This window comes from Mastigoproctus giganteus, chromosome 6, assembly GCF_048544385.1.
Source record: "Mastigoproctus giganteus isolate SK-2022 chromosome 6, ASM4854438v1, whole genome shotgun sequence".
NCBI lineage: Eukaryota > Metazoa > Arthropoda > Arachnida > Uropygi > Thelyphonidae > Mastigoproctus > Mastigoproctus giganteus.
In genome coordinates, this window is record NC_143580.1 from 23,337,053 (window position 1) to 23,356,730 (window position 19,678).

General features: G+C 35.5%; 1 protein-coding gene across 1 annotated transcript in view; it reads right to left on the minus strand.

The window, feature by feature from the left end:
- The window catches only part of Top3alpha (topoisomerase 3-alpha), a 129,698-nt gene that overhangs the window by 84,698 nt on the left and 25,322 nt on the right, over positions 1 to 19,678 (minus strand). Inside the window, exons 6-8 of the mRNA XM_090375031.1 lie at positions 13,076 to 13,176; positions 11,666 to 11,740; positions 1,602 to 1,782 (exon numbers count right to left, since the gene is read on the minus strand). Coding sequence (XP_090231157.1) covers positions 1,602 to 1,782; positions 11,666 to 11,740; positions 13,076 to 13,176 — 357 coding nt within the window. The remainder of the gene's footprint in view (positions 1 to 1,601; positions 1,783 to 11,665; positions 11,741 to 13,075; positions 13,177 to 19,678) is intronic.

Below are 19,678 nucleotides of genomic sequence, written 5' to 3' on the forward strand. Positions count from 1 at the left end.
ACATAAACTGGGCCTGCTCTCTTGAGGATTTTGACTATTAAAGCCCTTGAAGAAGCACATTCACTGCACAAGCAACACATGAATTTGCAAAGGAGCATGATGACTTTTCATAAGTACTATGAAGTAAGCCTGTGACTGCTCATTTGAGTATTGTAGATACATTTTTTGTAATATGGAAAAAAAAAAAAAAAAAAGAAAAAAGAAAGCAAGCTAAATGGTCAATCCACTCTGGATTGACATTATAACAGATGGATCCACAGTGCCCTGTAAGTGTATATTTCTTATATATTTCTAATGTATATAAAACATTTTTTTAAATTTTTCGATTTTATTATTTCTTTAATAGTAAATAAAAAATAAAAATTGAAATATGATGATAATATATTTTTACTTTAAAATTTTGTACCAAAATAGCATTTAAAAAAATATATACCACTTATTGCCTTTACATTTGGGCACATCTTTCTTGTTTTTCTTTGCTCAAGGGGTATGCTTAAGACTGATGCTGAGTCATAAGCATAATTCTAAATGACATTATTTGTAATAGTGCCAGATTGGTTAGTTGTTTTAGCACACTGAATACTTTGGTCATAGTGTGCTAGTTTATGTGGTATATTGGTTCATATGGTCACAGAGCAGGAGCATGGAGCAATATCACAAATGTTTGGCTATCTTAAAACTTTTGAGTAAACCAAAGAAATGTTTCTAAATGATCAAGAGCATGACAATCACAGCTATATAAAGGTTTTCAAAAGCATTTCCCAGATTCTTATAGCTGTCTTTATGAGTTTCATACAAAATTTGATGCAAAACATGTTATTTTACCATATCAGGTATTTTACAATGAAGAACAATAATAGACATGTTTGCACAAAAACAGTATGTTGGTATGTTGCCCATCACCAAGATAAGATGATGGCTTCTCATAAGGAGCATGATATCAGAACATACTGCCAACTATATCCCATGTATAACATCTTTATAGCATATGTCATTTGTTCATAACAAATTTAATTCAAGAACAGCATTATCATACCTTATGTATAATATGGTCAGTGCATCTATCAGCCTTACTACTAAAAACAGGACAAACTGTTGCAGAAAAATAGGATGCAGTGTCCAAGAGATATATAGGAAAATGACATTGTGCACACAAATCAAAATCAAAACTGATATTATATTGCAATGATTAAGATCAAAATTTATATATGAAATGAGCATACACACATTATATACAGAAAATAAGATGGTGGAAGCACTACAATAAATTACAATGTAGCAACCATACAATTCTTATTCATTTAGAAAGATACTTATAGAAGAACAAAGTTCATAAAAACAACAGCCCTAAAGTTGAATATTAAACAAAATTTGTTAAGCTGTCAATACCAACACAAGCAGAAATAATGGTTTTATTACAATCATGTTTTCTTTAATGCTTTATTAAAATTCTTAAAGAATTAATTAATTCTTAATTAAAAATTCTTCATTCTTCTCAAACACTGAAGCAGCTAAAATTTTAATTTAGTTAAATTAAAATTTAATTAAATTTTCCTCTTATTTTAATGTTAACAGGAAGAAAAAAATTACATTAATCTTACCTCCCCACTGTGGATCTTGCATCTGAATCTCAACCAGAGAAACAAGATCAAAGTCTTTGGGAAAAATGTTAGTTTCAGTTCGAGGGTAACTAATGAATCCTTTGGTATATAATTTCTCAGCTATGGTCATTACTTCCTTGGCGCTGATGTGTAATTTTCTTGAAGCTATTTTTTCCAATTCCTATAAAAATAATAATTTATTTATTTAAATTAAGTATTCTTTAAAAAAATCATCATATTAACATGCGGTATCCAACTGAAACTTATTATCAGAAAATCCAATTTCAGTGCAACTCCTTAAATATTTGTCGTGCCAATATATGGATGACATCTAATCAGATATACACATCTCAATAGTGATCTCTCCTACAAAATCAGGTAACTAATTATCAGCTTCAGACATCTTTTTTCTTTTGAAAAAGCAACACCCATTATGATGCCCAACCATTATAATCTGCCCTAAGAGGCTGCCACTAATAATCACGACCAAAGCAGAATTCAGAGTCAAGGCCTTTTGGTAAAACAGTGCCTACTCCAACAATGCCACTACGGACAACATTCTGTAACCTGACAAATCAGATGAGACCAAATTAAAAGTTAAGTAGTGTATTTATTTGTAATCCCATTCTAAGTAATTTACAGATGATATTATAAGCCACTCCAGTAAGGTAATTTTGTACAGTGATTACTTTTAGTTCTTGTAAAATAAAATCAACATAATAATAGATTTTGCAAATTCTTCATGTATTTACAGAGCTTGCCTCTAAAACTGAAATGATGGGAATGGAAGACAACAAAGTGAAATGAAAAACAAAATTTTAGTTTTCAGCTTTTGAGGTACACCACGCATATGCAAAGATATTATTATTATTATTAGCCATATGGTGCAAGGAAGCCTGAGGCTTATTCTGCACCAGCCAAAATAAAATTCCCGAGTTACCCTGAGAGAGAGAGAGAGAGAGAGAGAGAGAGAGAGAGAGAGAGAGAGAGAGAGAGAGAGAGAGAGAGAGAGAGAGGGAGAGAGAGAGAGAGAGAGAGAGAGAGAGAGAGAGAGAGAGAGAGAGAGAAAGTAGAAAGGAATCACCAAGAAAGAGAAGAATGATGATATCCAGCTCAGGACCCTGGGTTTGCCAAGCCCATACTCATCAGATGTGAGTCCCTGGGGTATTATTATACTGAAGGCATTATGGCTTCTAGACAAACTTATTTGATAGTTATGCAAGGTGAAAGTATTCTAGGTCAAAATCCCAATGAAGATTGGAGGAATTCTTAAAAGACTTCAAATCAGAGCTGTAGTTAGCCAATTCAGGAAGAGGAATATATACACTTTTCCCAGTAAATCAAAAGCTTTTTTAGCCTGCACAACATGCAAATTGGTATGCATTTGTATAATATGGCCTAAGGTATTGTAAAATGTAATAAAACCAACAACTATGGTTTCCTATTTAGTAGAAATCTGAATACTATTCATATGACTTACAATTATTCTAGGTATAAATTTTCCATATATGAATGGTATTTATCCCTGAGATTTAAGTATGGTCAAGAGATATAAGATTTCAATTATGTGTGACAGTGACCAGGATGACTTATTTTTCCCACCAAGTGGCTATGGATTAGATCTGGATTAATTATTTAAATCCTAAAACTAAAGATATTGTTGTTGTTTGGTTTTTAGGAGCATTAGCAACTAAGGCCATATTGCTCCGGGGATGTGCGGTGGTCATTCTCTAACCTTTCCGCATCCTCCGTATTTGGTGGTCACGGGCTCGAATCCTGGTCTAATCAAGAAGCGTGTGCTACGCACTGCTGCTCCTGCCCATGGAGGCTAAAACTAAAGAACATTACAAACAGTAGAAAAAGCTTCTTTCTAGAACATGTTCTAGAATGCTGTGCTTGTTCTCTTATATGCAGCTACCAAGAGAGAAATAAAAAAAATAAAAATAAAAAAAGCAAGGAATGCAAAACATATGCTACCGCTCCATGACAATACCACCCTGGACACAATACATACACTGCCACACACAACAAGCTAATGTGAATTTGAAATGTTGCTGCATCCTCCCTATTCTCCTGACCTCACCACATAATTTGCATCACTGGCACTTCACAACATTAGCAGTAAATGCACTAAAAATTAATCAATTAAACAACCAACCTCGTCTGCCTTCAAATTTTTTCACTCATATCCTTGAAAGTGCAAAAAATTTGAAGTCACTGCATTACCTCAGAAATCACTGCATCTTCATCAGGAAAAAGCATATTCCTCATGATGATGCAGTGACTTCTGTGAGAGTGAGAGAAGAGAGAGAGAGAGAGAGAGAGAGAGAGAGAGAGAGACACAGGCTTTGTTTCAAGGGCAACCAGAGGTAATTTACAATGTGGCCTCTGGAGGTGTATCCACTGGTGGCACAAATCTTCCAGGCAGGCAGCTATGTAAAATTGATATGCCCAATTTCAAACTTTTGTCACCAGGGATTCTTTATTAATTATGAATCTACCATACTCATATGCAATGCCCCTTATTATTACAAATGTTAATGCATAGTATACTCATCGCCCATTCAGAGAGAAATACCCAATAAGCTGTTGGGCCTATCCACAACCAGCACAGACTTCATGTGATAATGAACATTGCCCAAAGTATGGACTGCCTGAAACGCATCCATAACTATGAAACTGTGTAAAGTGTGTTAGTTGTCTGACGGCACCAGGGGTTCCCCCATCTCCACGTTGTGTTCTTTGTAAGTGACACAGAACTCTGTGGAGGCCAGAGATTTAAAAAGTGTGTGGGGAGTGGTTTGTTCTGTAGTGTTAGCTGTTGGGCCCCTATTGGGACCCACCATTGCCCACACTTTGCCACAAGGAGGCAGGTCAGGCACCCAGTATTAGTATTAGCCGCATGGTGCAAGAAAGCCTATGGTTTATGCTGCACCAGCCAAAAAAAATAAAAAATAAAAAAATTAAAAAAAAATAAATAATAATAATTAATAAAAAAAAAGGAAAGTAATCCTATCATCCTATGCGCTTCCCTTACCCGAAAGTAGTATCCAGATGACCTTTGAATTTCCCCAAACTGTCGACCTCTACCACCCATGAAGGCAACTTATTCCAGTAATTTATAACTCACTGGCTAAAATAAAACTTCCTGCAGGTCCAATCTAAACATTTTCCCCCCCCCGTAACTTGAATTTATATCCCATAGTTCTAGCATCATTTATAATCTTGAAAATTTCTTCCTCATTCATTTTACTGATGCCTCTCAGAGCCTTAAACACATTAATCAAATCTCCTCTAAGGTGTCTAGTTTCCAAACTCTGCAACCCGCATATTCGAAGTCTTTCTTCATAAGGACACCCTTTTGCCGATCTCACCAGGCCAGTTACCCGTCTTTGCACCTTTTCAAGAAGCTCGATGTCTTTCTTTAGGTGCGGTCTCCATACTTGAACATAGTATTCCAAGTGTGGTCTAACATATAATGGGATTATCACGTCCCTATCTCTACTTGCAAAAGTTCGACAGATCATCGTTAGGACACCACGGGCCATCCTTGCAACCTGGTTACAATGCTCAGAGAATTTCATGTCTGACCGTATCGTAACACCCAAGTCCCTTTCCTCCAGTACTGGGTTTAGTTGAACTCCACCAAGTGAATAAGTTATTTTGGGATTACTGTTTCCCAGGTGTAATACCTTACACTTTGTTGGATTACAGCATAGCTGCCATTTTTCTGACCATTCCTGAAGTCTAGGTCTCTCTGAAGAAGCTCAGCTTGACAGTGATCATTAACTACTCTACCAATTTTGACATCATCTGCAAATTTAGACATCACGCCCTCTATCCCTTCATCGATGTCGTTTATGAAAATTAAAAACAACAGTGGTCCTAATACTGATCCTTGGGAAACCCGAGGAACTCGATGCAAAATAACTGTTGAGTTCATCTGCAATGGCAGCTGGTGTATTTAATACTATCCCCTTTCCCTTACGTAAAGGTCCGATCTGGTTTGTCCTGCTCTTCTTGGCATTTATATATGTGAAGAATTCTTTATCCCCCCTCTTTGCTCTGTTTGCTAGTGATTGCTCACTAGCAAACAAAACTATGATAATGCAATCATAGTTTTGCTGCATAAGAAAGGAGATAAATCAGAAATTGGAAATTATAGACCAATTAGCTTGTTATCCCACATCTACAAGTTGTTCACAAGGGTCATTACTAACAGATTAGAAAGAATACTTGATGAGAATCAACCGAAAGAGCAAGCTGGCTTTAGGACAGGATTCTCAACTATGGATCACCTTCACGTAATATCACAGCTAATGGAGAAAGCAAATGAATATAAAACACCATTATGCCTGGCATTTGTGGATTATGAAAAGGCATTTGACTCCATACAGCATAAGGCAATGTTTCGGGCACTGGAAAGACAAGGCATAGATACCCCATATATTATGATTTTGAAGAAAATATATGAGAGTGCTACCTCCTTTATTAGACTAGACAAAGACAGTAGCAAACTTAAAATCGAGAAAGGAGTTTGACAAGGAGACACAATATCTCCGAAGCTGTTTACTGCTGCCCTTGAGGAAGCTTTCAGAAGATTAGACTGTTGTTGTTATTTGTTTTTTAGGAGCATTAGCAACTAAAGCCATATTGCTCCGTGGATATGCGATGGTCATTCCCTGACCTTTCCGCATCCTCCGTATTTGGTGATGATGGGTTCGAACCCCGGTCTAATCAAGAATCGTGTGCTACGCACTGCTGCTCCTTCCCACCTGGCTACGGAGGCGCTAAGAAGATTAGACTGGTCGCAGAAAGGAGTCAATGTGAATGGAGAGTACCTAAACCATTTACGATTTGCAGACGACATTGTGGTCATAAGCCACGATCCCAAAGAATTAGAGGAAAATCTTAATCAGTTATGCACAGTTAGTAAGGATTTTGGACTAAAGATGAATATGGCTAAAACAAAAGTAATGATGAACAAGTATGCCACAGAAAGGGAAATAATGATTGAAGGAGCAGTAATTGAAAAGGTGGAGTCATATACTTATCTGGGACAAGTTATTAGCTGTAATAATGATAAATGGCTGGAAGTCAAGAGAAGAATAAATTTTGGATGGATAGCACTCAGGAAATATAGTCACATACTGAAGAACAATATCCCAGTTTTGTCTGAAACGTAAAATAATGAACCAATGTATACTCCCCACCATGACTTATGGAAGTGAAACTTGGGCACTCACCAAAAGAATGGAAGAGAAGCTGAGAACTACACAGCGAAGAATGGAACGAATTATATTGGGAATCAGACTGTTAGATAAGAAGAGAAACATGGATTAGGCAGCAAGGATCGGTCGACTTTATTGTTGGGTGGTAACGCTGCGGGAGATTTAAAATTAATACCTCTTTTAGTTTATTTGGAAGAGGGCCAAAGTACAACCCAAAATCGACCCATTTTTCATGATTAAATTCATCAATTAAATGAAATCAATTTAGATTAATTAAATTCATGATTTTAATTGGAATTTTAAGTTTAATTTTGATACGCAAGTAGTTACTACATAATTATATATGTATGTAATGCAGAATATTTTATATGTACAAATATTTGAATATTAAATATTTTGACCGACATTTGTACATCTTTTCACTACCGTTTATTATTGATTAGGAAATATCCTATGTTACCTTATGGGAATGCGGTGCTCGCTTAGCGCGGATTCACTTAGCGCTCTGTTTTTCCGGAACGAATTATCAGCGTTAAGCGGGAGTCACTTGTACTTTCAAAATTAACTGGAAAGGTACATATACTGGTATATTACTTCATTTGAGCACTAATAATCCCTTCACATATCGAGGGTTTAGCATCAGACAATGTTAACTACAAAATCATTTTGTAGTAAACGTTTTTGTAATTTCTAACAAAACAAGAAAAGTTCATTTGACATTTTCTTGGTTTACCAGAAATTTGCTTATAGCCCAAGCTAACTTCTAAACTAATAGAGAAATACATTTCTATGACATGATATGCATCGTTATTTGTATAAAGTTAAACTAAAGTTGTCTCAAAACAAAAATGCAATTTCGTAATTAACGTTGTCTGACTTTAAGCCCTCAATTATAAGAAGTACATTTCATTTAACCAATTCTTGAAAGCAAACAAATACTGTACCACCAAGACTGCTTTGGATGAAGAAATTAATACTTTTAACAAAGAGGTTCAAAAGCCAAAATTATCCAACAGGCCTAATTTCAACCATGCAAGAACAAGTTAAAATCCAAATTATTGCAGTTACAAACCAGCAAAATTTGCTTCAATCAAAATGTTTAATTTATATACCTCATACTAACCAATAGTATAAAGCACTCATCCAATTATTTCAGAATACTGAATATGAAATTGTTATCGCACCTATAAGTTACAGTCTGCTTTCATATTACAATCCTTTCACAGACTGGATAATGCTTTCCAAAAACGTAGTCTATTATTCCCTGTATTCCTCATACCATGGTTCCACCAGATGTACATGGGACCAGAGGTTACAACAATGTGTAAATTTAGTTCCTTCAAATCATACCAGAGCTTGAGATTTAGAATATCATGCCATTACTGTGAACCATGAATTCAGTTTCACCAGTATTTGTACAATGAATAAACAACACAATTACCCAAAATTATTAATTTCTTAAACTCTACAGATGTCACTACATAGTGATCAGACAAACATAAGAGCAAGGATACTCTTTCACCTACAAGGAAGCAAGCTATTTAAACTTCCTGCATGTTCCAGTTGTTGTCCAGTCCCTGACAACCTACTCTTCTTTCTTCTTATTATTATCATCATCATCATCATCATCTATATTTATCTTTGTTTTGGATGACAAAACAATCTGTTTAAATGTTACAATGAAGAAATGCGATTTAAAAAAAAAAAAAAAAACAACACTGCTTATGCCTTTATTTCATAACTCCCATAATTAGCAAGAAGTCAATGATGCAAAAAATTGAAGCTATGTACCAAAAAAGCAATATCCTTACTCAGCACTGTGCTGCAATTATGGAAATTTGAACTTCTGCTCTATGCTCCACATGGAGAGTGTATACTCAAAGTAAACAAGTTAACAGAAATTATTTTCTATTTATTTGTTTATGCTAACAGTCCAGCCTTAGGAAGGAGTTTCATTAAAAGAGTACTATATATATTTTTCTAAAAAAACTAAATAAAATAAATTTTATCATTATTTTTTAAATTACCTTCAGTTTTGAACATGAAATTCACACAGAGCAGCATTATAACTATATGAAAGTTACATTTTAAAAATTTAAAATTAATTCTCAGAGGTTAGACAAACATTATATTCTTTCAAAAATTAAATAGTTTATTGAATCTAGTGTGGAAAAGAATACTTCTCACACCAGGGCATGGAAGAAGCCAGTCACATCTAATTAAAAGAACATAGTTATATTAATAAATCATTCAACTGTACAAATACAGGGTGTCTCAAAAATATTGGTACAAACATTTAAGGGAGGTAGGTAACATCTAAAGGAATGTGAATCGCATAGGAACCCATAACAGGAAACGTCACCATAAGTCAGTACACGGCGCTGTTCATCAGTTCACGAGAGGGGAAAATTTCTGGTTTACTCATTCAAGCAGTAGTCGCTGCACAAAGAGCATGCATCGATATACGAACTGTGAGCTGGCAGACATGCACCTAGTGTATGGATTAGCAGAGGGCCCACACAGTGTGCGCCCCCGTGCGGCACAACATCGCTTCGCAATGAATTTGTGGGCAGGTATGGTCGGTGACTGCTTAGTTGGCCCATACATGTTACCATCCCGCATGAACTCCGCTAAATATTGGATCTTTCTTGAAAAAAGTTCTATCAGGGTTACTTGACAATGTTCCAGAAAATGTGAGACACAACATTTGGTTTCAACATGACGGGGCGCCTGCCCATTTGAACAGACGTTTTGGGCGTCGATGTACTGGCCGCGGTGGACCCGTTGCCTGGCCCCACACGCTCACCCGATTTATCAAGCCTTGATTTCTTTCTGTGGGGGGGGGCCCTCAACTCTATCGTGTATGAATCGCCTACGGATCTTGTGCCGCTGCTACTGCCAAAGAAACTCCAGGTGTGTTCAACCATGTCGGCCAATCCATGCTGCGTCGGTGTCACGCATGCATCACGTCTCATGGTGGAACCTTCGAGCATCTGTTGTAACATCATGAAATGTATCCATCTCTTACTCCATTGTTAATATTATGTCAAATAAATGTTTACCACTAATTACTGTCTTGTGTCATTTCTGCTTCTTGTGCCTCTGCTACTACTTTCCCGAGACATTTCCGGTTATGGGTTCCTATGTGATTTACTTTCCTTTAGATGTTACCTACCTCCCCTAAACATTTGTACCAATATTTTTGAGACACCCTGTTTACATGGGGCTTAGTATTTTTTTTTTTTTTTTTTTACCAGTGAATTTAATTATTAATTCTCATATAATGCGTTTCATACAATATATAAAATTTATAGTATTACTGACCAGAGGGGGGAAAAAACAATTATAAATACCAACCAGCCATGCTACAATGCATCAAAAAGAGCTCCAAAACAGCCATTTAGGTTCGTAACCTCTTTTTTTAAAAAATACAGTAATGATATACAGTAATACCCCGACTTACGCTACCCCGACTTACGCGAACTCGGAGTTACGCGGTTCTTGATTTTTTCGTTTGGCAACGCTGCCGCCCACTATCTTCAAGGTCGTTTTTCATATGTTATCGATATACGGTGCGACGGCGGAGAATGAGAGCGAAAGATGAACAAAATTCAACTTTGCTGCTTTTATGTTTTTTATATCAGTGAAGGGGAAACACACTTTCACCATAATAACGTAAAAACCAACACAATTCCAGCTATCGGTATAATCGCAAATGCAATTAGATCGAGTTTACTACCAGTTTATAACAGATTTCACTAGCAGAAACACAACTGGATTTTTATTGTTTTATGGTAGTAACCCCTAGAAATGTGAGGTGTTAATAGCGTATCTCCGCCTTTATGGTGTTGTTTATTCAGTTGCTACATGCGCGCAGCTTTGTTTATGCGTATCAAGCGTGCCTCCTCGTTTTGTAATTGTGCTTTATTCCCTAAAAATGAGTAAAATACTTAATTAAAAGGTGTGAAAAGGAAGCGTACTGGTTAAGACTGCAGATTCAGAGAGAAAAAGAAAAGCACTTATCGATAAACAGAGGCGGACTGGGTCAAAAATTCTTACCCGGGAAAATTTATAGTGGCCTCATACTATGGTTTATGGCCAAAATCACACTGGCCCACCGGGGTTTCCCCGGTAAGGCTTATGGCCAGTCCGCCTCTGTCGATAGAGAAAAAATATGAAATTGTGAAACGCTTTGAGCGAAATGAAAGACCATGTGATATTGCACGTGCTACAGGCCTAAATGAAGCAACGGCGAAAAGCACATGACAATTGCAAACTTGACAGGTTGAAAATTGAAAAGGGCTCAATTGTAAAGGGCTTAAAATTTTTAGAAAACATAGACTCCAACGAAGAACGCGTTATAGCTACAAAGCAAGGAATAAAAAAATTATTAGCTTGCTACGAAGAAATTCTGCGTGAAAAAAAGAACGCGCTGTGTCGTCAGACGAATTTGTTAGATTTTATGAAGCCATCGACATCGAAATAACTTTTTAACGTAAGTCATTTGTTTTTTTAATACATATTTTGTATTAATATGTATAAAGAACTGCAATTTTATTAATATTTTTCTTCTAAACTAGTGTTTTTGTTAGTCCTTGGTCCCAATTAAGCAAAATTTATATGTATTTATATGCAAAGTTGTACCCCGACTTACGCGAATTCGACTTACGCGATTTTCGTCGGACCCGCCTATCGTGTAACTTCGGGGTATTACTGTACTGTATTCTCTCAGCCATTAGCTAAATTCCATAGAACTACAATTTTTTTTTCTTGAAAGAGTAATAAAACACACCCTTAATGGGGATGGGATGGATATCAGTAATAAAAACTAACCACGGTGTCTAAAGGCTGTGGCCGCCACTTACTCTTCTGTTTGCTCTTCACATCTGAGACAGTTGCCAAAGGATTCTAAATAGAAGGAAGTAAACATAATATAAATATTCTAAACAGAGTGAAAATATAAATATCACTGAAATAAATGAGATCAGAATATGCAATCAAAGAACAAATAGAAAGCTGTATATTTCAATTAACAAAGAAAAAAATTAAATTAAAATTAAAAAAAAGCATGGCTAATAAAATGATTTCAAAAATTTATAAAGTTTAATTTATTCTCAATAAGGCCATGGCTAGAACAGCATTGTGACTAAATCAATAAAGATATACTAAAAAAAAAGTTACAATGTGGATAGACAAAATTCAAAATTTTTTTAAAACTAATAAATTATGTTGAGCCACTTTCTTCTGTGTGGTTCAGCTGTATCCAGTTTGTGGATGGCAGCTGAATAATTTTTTTTTTTTATTTTTAGATGAAATTTGTATATTTTTAGTGAAAATTATCATGGATAAAAAAAAACCCACCACATATCTACCACAGACTAGTTAACTCAATCCCATTTGGAAAGATCTCTATATGCTACTGAAACTATTCTGTGATGGCAGTATTTTTTTAAGCTAAGGCAAATTAAAGTTTCTGCAAAGTGAAGCAAAAGTTTCAGTTACTTTTCATTCACAATATTTCACTACATCACTTTTGTGTGCCTTTCTTAAAGACACAGAACTGGTTTAAGAAGAAAGGCAAAAATTCCAATCTTTGACAAGTGAGAGCAGAACTTCATGAGAACTTCATAAACAATTTGTAAAAAAAGTAGTACAGCAACGCTGCTTCACAATTTTTCATATTGTGAATGCAAAATTTATTTACTCTAAATGTGGAAACTGGTCTAATTTTACATGCAATCTTTTTTCTGAGTTTTATCTGATATTTTTATTTTAATTTTGGTTTGTTTTAGCTTAGAAACAAGATAAAGGATTTTATTCACCCATCTATAAGTAAATAACATTCATCCACATGCTACTATGATTTTAATGGCAGAAACTTATAACTATGTTTTGTTCTACTGAACAAGATGCCTATATTAAAAATTTCTATTAGTTTTGTAGAACAAGTTGAAGGCTTGATCTGCGGAAAGTGTATTCAATTACACAAATGGAAACTTAATATTAAAGAATACCAACAGTTTATCTGCAGATGTCAACTTCAAATATGTGAATTTAATATGTAACAAGAAATCTGGAAGAAAACCAAATAGTCTCCTGAAAAAAAGCTATCCTATGTCAAAGAACTGGAATAAGTTCTTAAAAGACCATAAAACTGTTTGGTTTTTGCAGTATTTTAAAAACTGGTTCCATTTTTTTTTTTTTTTTTTTTTTTTTTTGGTTAAAAAAAAAGAAAGAACTTACTTCTAAGCATAACTGATAGAGCACCAGACATACAGTGTGCTCAAACAAACGACCTCTTTTCCAGCTAAATTCTGCAGTAGCATCTTCTTTTTGATGAGTTACTGAGAGGAAATAACAGAAAAGAAATTACTGCATATTAAAATATGACAAGCAAGAATACAAACTTCAAGCCTACTGCTGCTTTTAGTTTTATTACTAGTGCATTATTTCCCATAACCTAGCACTCTCAGCCAAAAACATTTGGATAGATATATAATCCACTTAATATTGCTATTCACAATAATAAAAGAAAAAACTGAAAAATCTTATTTAAGAAATCTACTATACATTGTCAACACTTTTTGAATATGTTTGCTCAAGTGGTGTCCAACTGGCATCCAGTTTTGCACCCACAAAGATAAATTTCATATCATTCACAAAATAGGTCTCGGCCAGGTATTGAGTTCATGACATTAACCACTATTTGATGAGTTAATTTTTAAATAAGAAATTAAGCAAGTGATGTTTTTGTGAAAGTGAAACAAATTACAATGTGCAACTGTCATTATAAATCAGAGATAAATAAAATAACATGTTACCAGAAAGGGAATTTATTGATTAAATAAACCACTGAAATAAACTAACCACTGAAACTGGAACCATAACTTTTGACCATTATATTACTCATATTTTTTTACTTGGTAATGAATATTTTTTAAAATTTAACTTTAATGAAAAATATTTGAGAATGTGTACCGGTTTGTTTGTTTGTTATTTGGTTTTTAGGAGCATATTGCTCTGGGGATATGCGGTGGTCATGGGCTCGAACCCCGGTCTAATCAAGAAGCGTGTGCTATGCACTGAATGTGTACTGATAAATGTTACAAGTTAGCATTATAATTATAAATTTACCATTCTTTTTTTAAAAAAATCTATATGCAAAGGCAATACTTTAAACCTTACCAGGCAGTACACTGGGTGAGGTAAATTGGTTCATTCATAATTATGTTTCTCATGCAAATGTGACAAGTTCTGAAGAATTTGATGTTAATGGAACTGCAGAGAAAAGTTAAACAATTTAACCCATCTATCATTATGATCCCAATTTTACACTCATTTGAATTGGCATTTAGGAAAATTACTTACTGAATTTTTTTCCCCTGATTAGGAATACTATACAGTTTGCAGCACCAAAATATATTATTTGTAATCATTGCAGTTAATTTAAAAAAAACAAACAAACAAAAAAAACCACATTTATTCCATTTAACTTTAATTTGAAACCAGTCTGGAAGATTATAACACATTGCCAATAGACATTTCTCCTTTAAAATTTACTATGAATTACTAAGATTTACTATGAAAGATGCTATAACAATATGGTTTACTAAAAGCCAATCTATTGTCAACAGCATGCCATTTTTTCTGTTTCACAAAATTTAAGGTAAACTCAAAGATTTTTTTAATTGATTCCAATTTCTATCAGGCTAACACATAGCTGCCAATAGAAAATTTTTTCTTGAAGTTTTGTTACTGGATCAAGTATATAAAAATTGAATAATAATATACTTTAAAAAAAAAAACCAGTTTGTTATGAGTGGTGCAAAATTTTCCTTATGAAAACTGAAAGTGGTCTGACAATTTCTATTTAACACTAATTTTTATAAGTTTATAAAAATCAGTGTTAAACATGTAATTCAGTTGCCAAGAGTTAATTTTGCATTAGAAAAATGCTAAAAATAATTCAGGAATACTAAAAATAACTAAAATTTCGTGATCCTTTGAGCAGCACACCCTTCCTTTCCTTTTATGCATGCCATAAGGTGGGTATGAAGTTTTCTATTTGACATATTTTAAAATTCACATCATACTGCCAATATAAAATTTCCCCAGAGATCTATTATAAAATCAAATATGGATTCAAGAAGACAGGGAAATATGCTATACTATGCTAATGAATAAATATGCTAAGCTCTAGTTTCTACAGAAAGCATTTTTGACCTCAGAGACCTCGAAGCAGCACAAAGGAGGTGATTGTCCCTCTGTATAAGGCAATGGTCAGGCCACGCCTTGAGTACTGCATACAGGTCTGGAGGCCTCATTTTAGGAAGGATGTAGATTTGCTTGAGCGTGTACAGAGAAGGGCAACAAGATTGGTGAGGGGAATGAAGGGACTCTCTTACCAAGAGAGGCTTAAGTTCTGAAAATTGCAGTGGCTGGAGACTAGGCACCTGTGTGGTGATCTGATTGAGGTATATAAGGCCTTGAATGGGTTGAGCATGCTGAATTCTGATGGGATCCTTCCACTTGTTCAGATTAGGAACCTAAGGGGGCATAAATTCAAATTAAGAAAGGACAGATGTAGAATAGATGTGCAGAAATTTGCCTTTAGCCAGTGGGTGGTTAATTGCTGGAACAACCTTCCATCTGTCGTTGTGGAAGTTGATAGGTTAAATAAATTTAAGGAGGAACTGGACAGGCATTTGGAGAGGGAATGGTGTGATTTTTTTTTTTTTTGGCTGATGCTGCATAAGCTCATACACTTGCTTTCTTGCATCACATGCCACTACTACTACTATTCATATTTTAATTTTCAGGGGCAATTTTACTTTTAAAAGTGCCTTACTGTGGGAAACTCAAGACCTTACCCATGATGGGAGTTTTAACATTGAATCCACGACTGCCACGATCTGTTGACATTTTCATATCTCAAGCTACAATCTTTGGAGGAATTTCACTCCTTTCTCAACACTCAAAGCAGCAATATAGCTTTTAAACTAGAAATGGAATAAGTTTTTTTTTTTTTTTTTTATGTTCTTATTTATAAGTTCATAAATAAGAACTTATTTATTAAGTTCATAAATAAGTTCTTATTTATGAACTTATTTATGTTCTTATCTCATCATATCAATGATGAGATATCATTGAGATGATATCTCATCATTGAGCATGTACATCTCAATGATGAGATATACATGCTCATCCATGTATATATATTACAAAACCACATACAAAAAAGAGTATCCCACACATGATAGGATGGAGTACATGTTGAGAGAACCTTGTATTAATAAGTGAATAACCTTGCTAATAATCAAAAGCAGTAATAGTAATATTTTAAATCAGCATTTATTTGAGGAACAATTATTTCCCTTGCATAATTAATCTAATTGCATCAATCCTTAACCCAAGAATCTTCTTAACATAAACTTCTGTTTTTACTACGTACAATTTGCAACAAGATTTCAGGAGTGGCAAGAATCTCTATATTTAACCACTTTACCCCATGAAAGCCCAGAAAAGTGCTGTAATAATGGAAGAACCTAGAAGAAATGAAACTTCTCTTTATTCACTAGCACTAGTAAAGACACATGATGCAAGAAAGCAAGCTTATATATGGTGAAAATATCAGCCAAGAAAGCAAGCTTTTTTGGCTGATATTTTGTCAGCCAAAAAAAAAAAAAAAAATAACCCTTCTCATTTCACCCATCTACTCACTCAAAATGTTTGTCTAGTTCTGCCTTGAATCTATTTAAGCTATCAACTTCGACAACAACAGATGGAAGTTTGTTCCAGCAATCAACCACCTGCTGGCTAAAGACAAACTTCCGCACATCTATCCTACAACTGTCTTTCCTCAATTTGAATTTATGCCTTCTCAGGCGATTATTTTGAGCAAGAGGAAGAATTCCATCAGCATTGAGCATGCTCAAACCATTCAAACCTTTATACACCTCAATCAGATCACCTCGCAGGTGCCTAGTCTCCAGAAACCGTAATTTGTAAAACTTAAGCCTTTCTTCATAAGAGCAACCCTTTATTCCATTCACAAATCTTGTTGCCCTTCTCTGTACTCATTCCAACAGCTCTACATCCTTCTTAAAATGAGGCCTACAGACCTATATACAGTACTCAAGGTGTGGCCTGACCGCTGCCTTATACAAGGGGATAATCACCTCCTTATCCCTGCTAGAAAAATTCCTGTATATCATTGACACCATGAGCTACTCTAGCAGACCGTCTGCACTGCTCAGAACTACTTCATATCTGCCTGCACAATTACACCCAAGTCCTTTTCATTCTCTACCACTGTCAGTGTTGTACCACACAGTTGATATGTTACTCTGGGGTTACTGCTTCCCGTTTGGTTTTGGTTTTTTTTTTTTTTTTTTTAAGGAGCATTAGCAACTAAGGCCATATTGCTCCGGGATATGCAGTGGTCATTCCCTGACCTTTCCGCGTCCTCCGTATTTGGTGGTGACGACTGCTTCCTGTATGCAGTACTTTACATATGTCAATGTTAAACTTCAGTTGCCACCTCTCAGCCCACCTCAAGTTTTCTAGATCCTGTTGCAGCAGCGTACTGTCATTAACAACCTTTGTATCATCTGTAAACTTGGACATTAAGGCTGATATCCCATCATCAATATCATTAATAAATACAGAAAACAACAACGGACCCAACACTGAACCCTGGGGGTCTCCACTAATAACATTAGTCCACAAAGAACAGTGTCCATTGATTACCACTCTCTGTCTTCTCCCACCCAACCATCCCTTTATCCATAGCAGCAATTTGTATCCAATGCCACACTGCTCCAATTTGTGCAGCAGTCTTCCATGTGCAACAGTATCAAAAGCCTTTCTAAGATCCAAATATATGATATCAAAATTATTCTTTGCATCCAATTCCTTTGTGACCACGCCACAGTATCCAATCAAATTGGTCAGACAAGACTTCCCCCTTAACAAACCCATGCTGTGTCCAAACTATATTTGAAGTCTTGTCTAGATTTTCCTGCAATGCTCCTTTAACCAGTGCCTCCATTAATTTCCCAGGAACAGAAGTTAAACTAACAGGTCGGTAATTACCTGTGTCGCCCTTTGATCCTCCTTTGTGAATTTGGGTCACATTTGCACATCTCCAGTCCAAGAGTACCTCCCCTGAGTCCAAGAAAGCTCTCATAATTATGGATAAGGGTTTGCTTACTTTCTTTACTGCCTCATTTAATATAACTGGATAGATTCCATCCACCCCAGTGCCTTTCTTATGTTTAACTTCAACTATTTCTCCTCCACTTTACTTTCAGTTATTACAAGATCATCTAGCTTACTGCCATAGTTTAATACACCTCTGACATTCTCCTCTCTGAATAACTCCTCATGTGTGAATGTACATGAAAAATATTCATTTAGTTTGTTAGCTACCTGAGCAGGATTATCAACATATGAACCATCGATATCAAGTGGACCAAGCTGATTCATCCCCTTCCTTCTAGAGTTTACATAAGTAAAGAACTCTTTGCTGTTTTTCTTTGCACCCTTTGCCAAAGATTTCTCATAAACCTTACCAGGCAGTACACTGGGGGAGGTAAATTTGTTCATTCATAATTATGTTTCTCATGCAAATGTGACAAGTTCTGCAGAATTTAAACCTTATGCAAATTTAAACCTTTGCCTGCCTAACGTTCTTTGTGACTTGGTTACAGACCAGCTTATATCTATCATAGGTTTCCGTGTCACCTCTTAATTTATATGTATCCCATGCATTTTGTTTCTCTTCCACATGTCTAATTAGTTCACCTGACATCCATTTCGGCCAAAATCTTGAACAATATTTCTTAGTTGGTATGAAAAGCCTAGTAGCTTCTAGAGAATTAATTCTTTGAATGCTTCCCATTTTGAATTTGCTGTTGGTAACATCATCAGTCGGTCCCACCGTATTGAATTTAAATACTCTCTCAGACTACCCTAGTCACCTTCATGAAAGCAAAAACCCTTCCCTTTACCCCTGATGGTAGTTATCTCTTTGAGTAAATCCCACTTCAGCACACTGTGATCACTGCCCCCTAGTGGTTTCTTTATCTGCAGATTCTTAATGCATGAAGAATCACTACTGATAATCAGATCAAGAGTATTACTCCCTCTAGTTGCCTCCCGAACATGCTGCTGTAGAAAACAATCATCCAATAAATCCACAAAAGTCTTGCTAGTGTGTGAGTGACCAACCCACAAATTCCAGTCAATATCTGGGAAATTAAAATCCCCCATTATAAGACTCTCTGATTTACTAGCCACTATTTCTCAGTACAACTATTTATTATACTCATCAGAGTCATTAGGGCTATAACACACTCTTACTCTCAATTTTGGTTTCCCAATGCTTATGTCACACCAAACTGACTCGACACTGCACTGTCCAGGCATGTAAACTGGTTGCACTTCCTTGTATTTTGCGTGTTTCATAACTAATAGCATAACCCCTCCTTCCTATCCTTCCTGTACACATTGTATTCCCCAAATTCCATTTCTGAATTCCTTATATCTGTGTGACACCACATCTCTGATATCCCAATAACATCTGCCTTTGATATTTTTACCAACATCTCAAATTCATCAAATTTGTTTACCAAACTCCTAGCATTGGTGTACACGCAAGTATACATGCACCTGTTCCTATTCTTGCCTACCCTAACACAGCCCATGTATTTACTTGTCTTGCAATGAATCCTAGCAATCTCTGGAATACCCTGCACCTTGTTTTCCAGGCTGATGCTCATTCCAATAGAAGCAGTGCAAGAATCACTTTCACTTCTGCCAGCAGCTAATGTTAATCTATTAGTC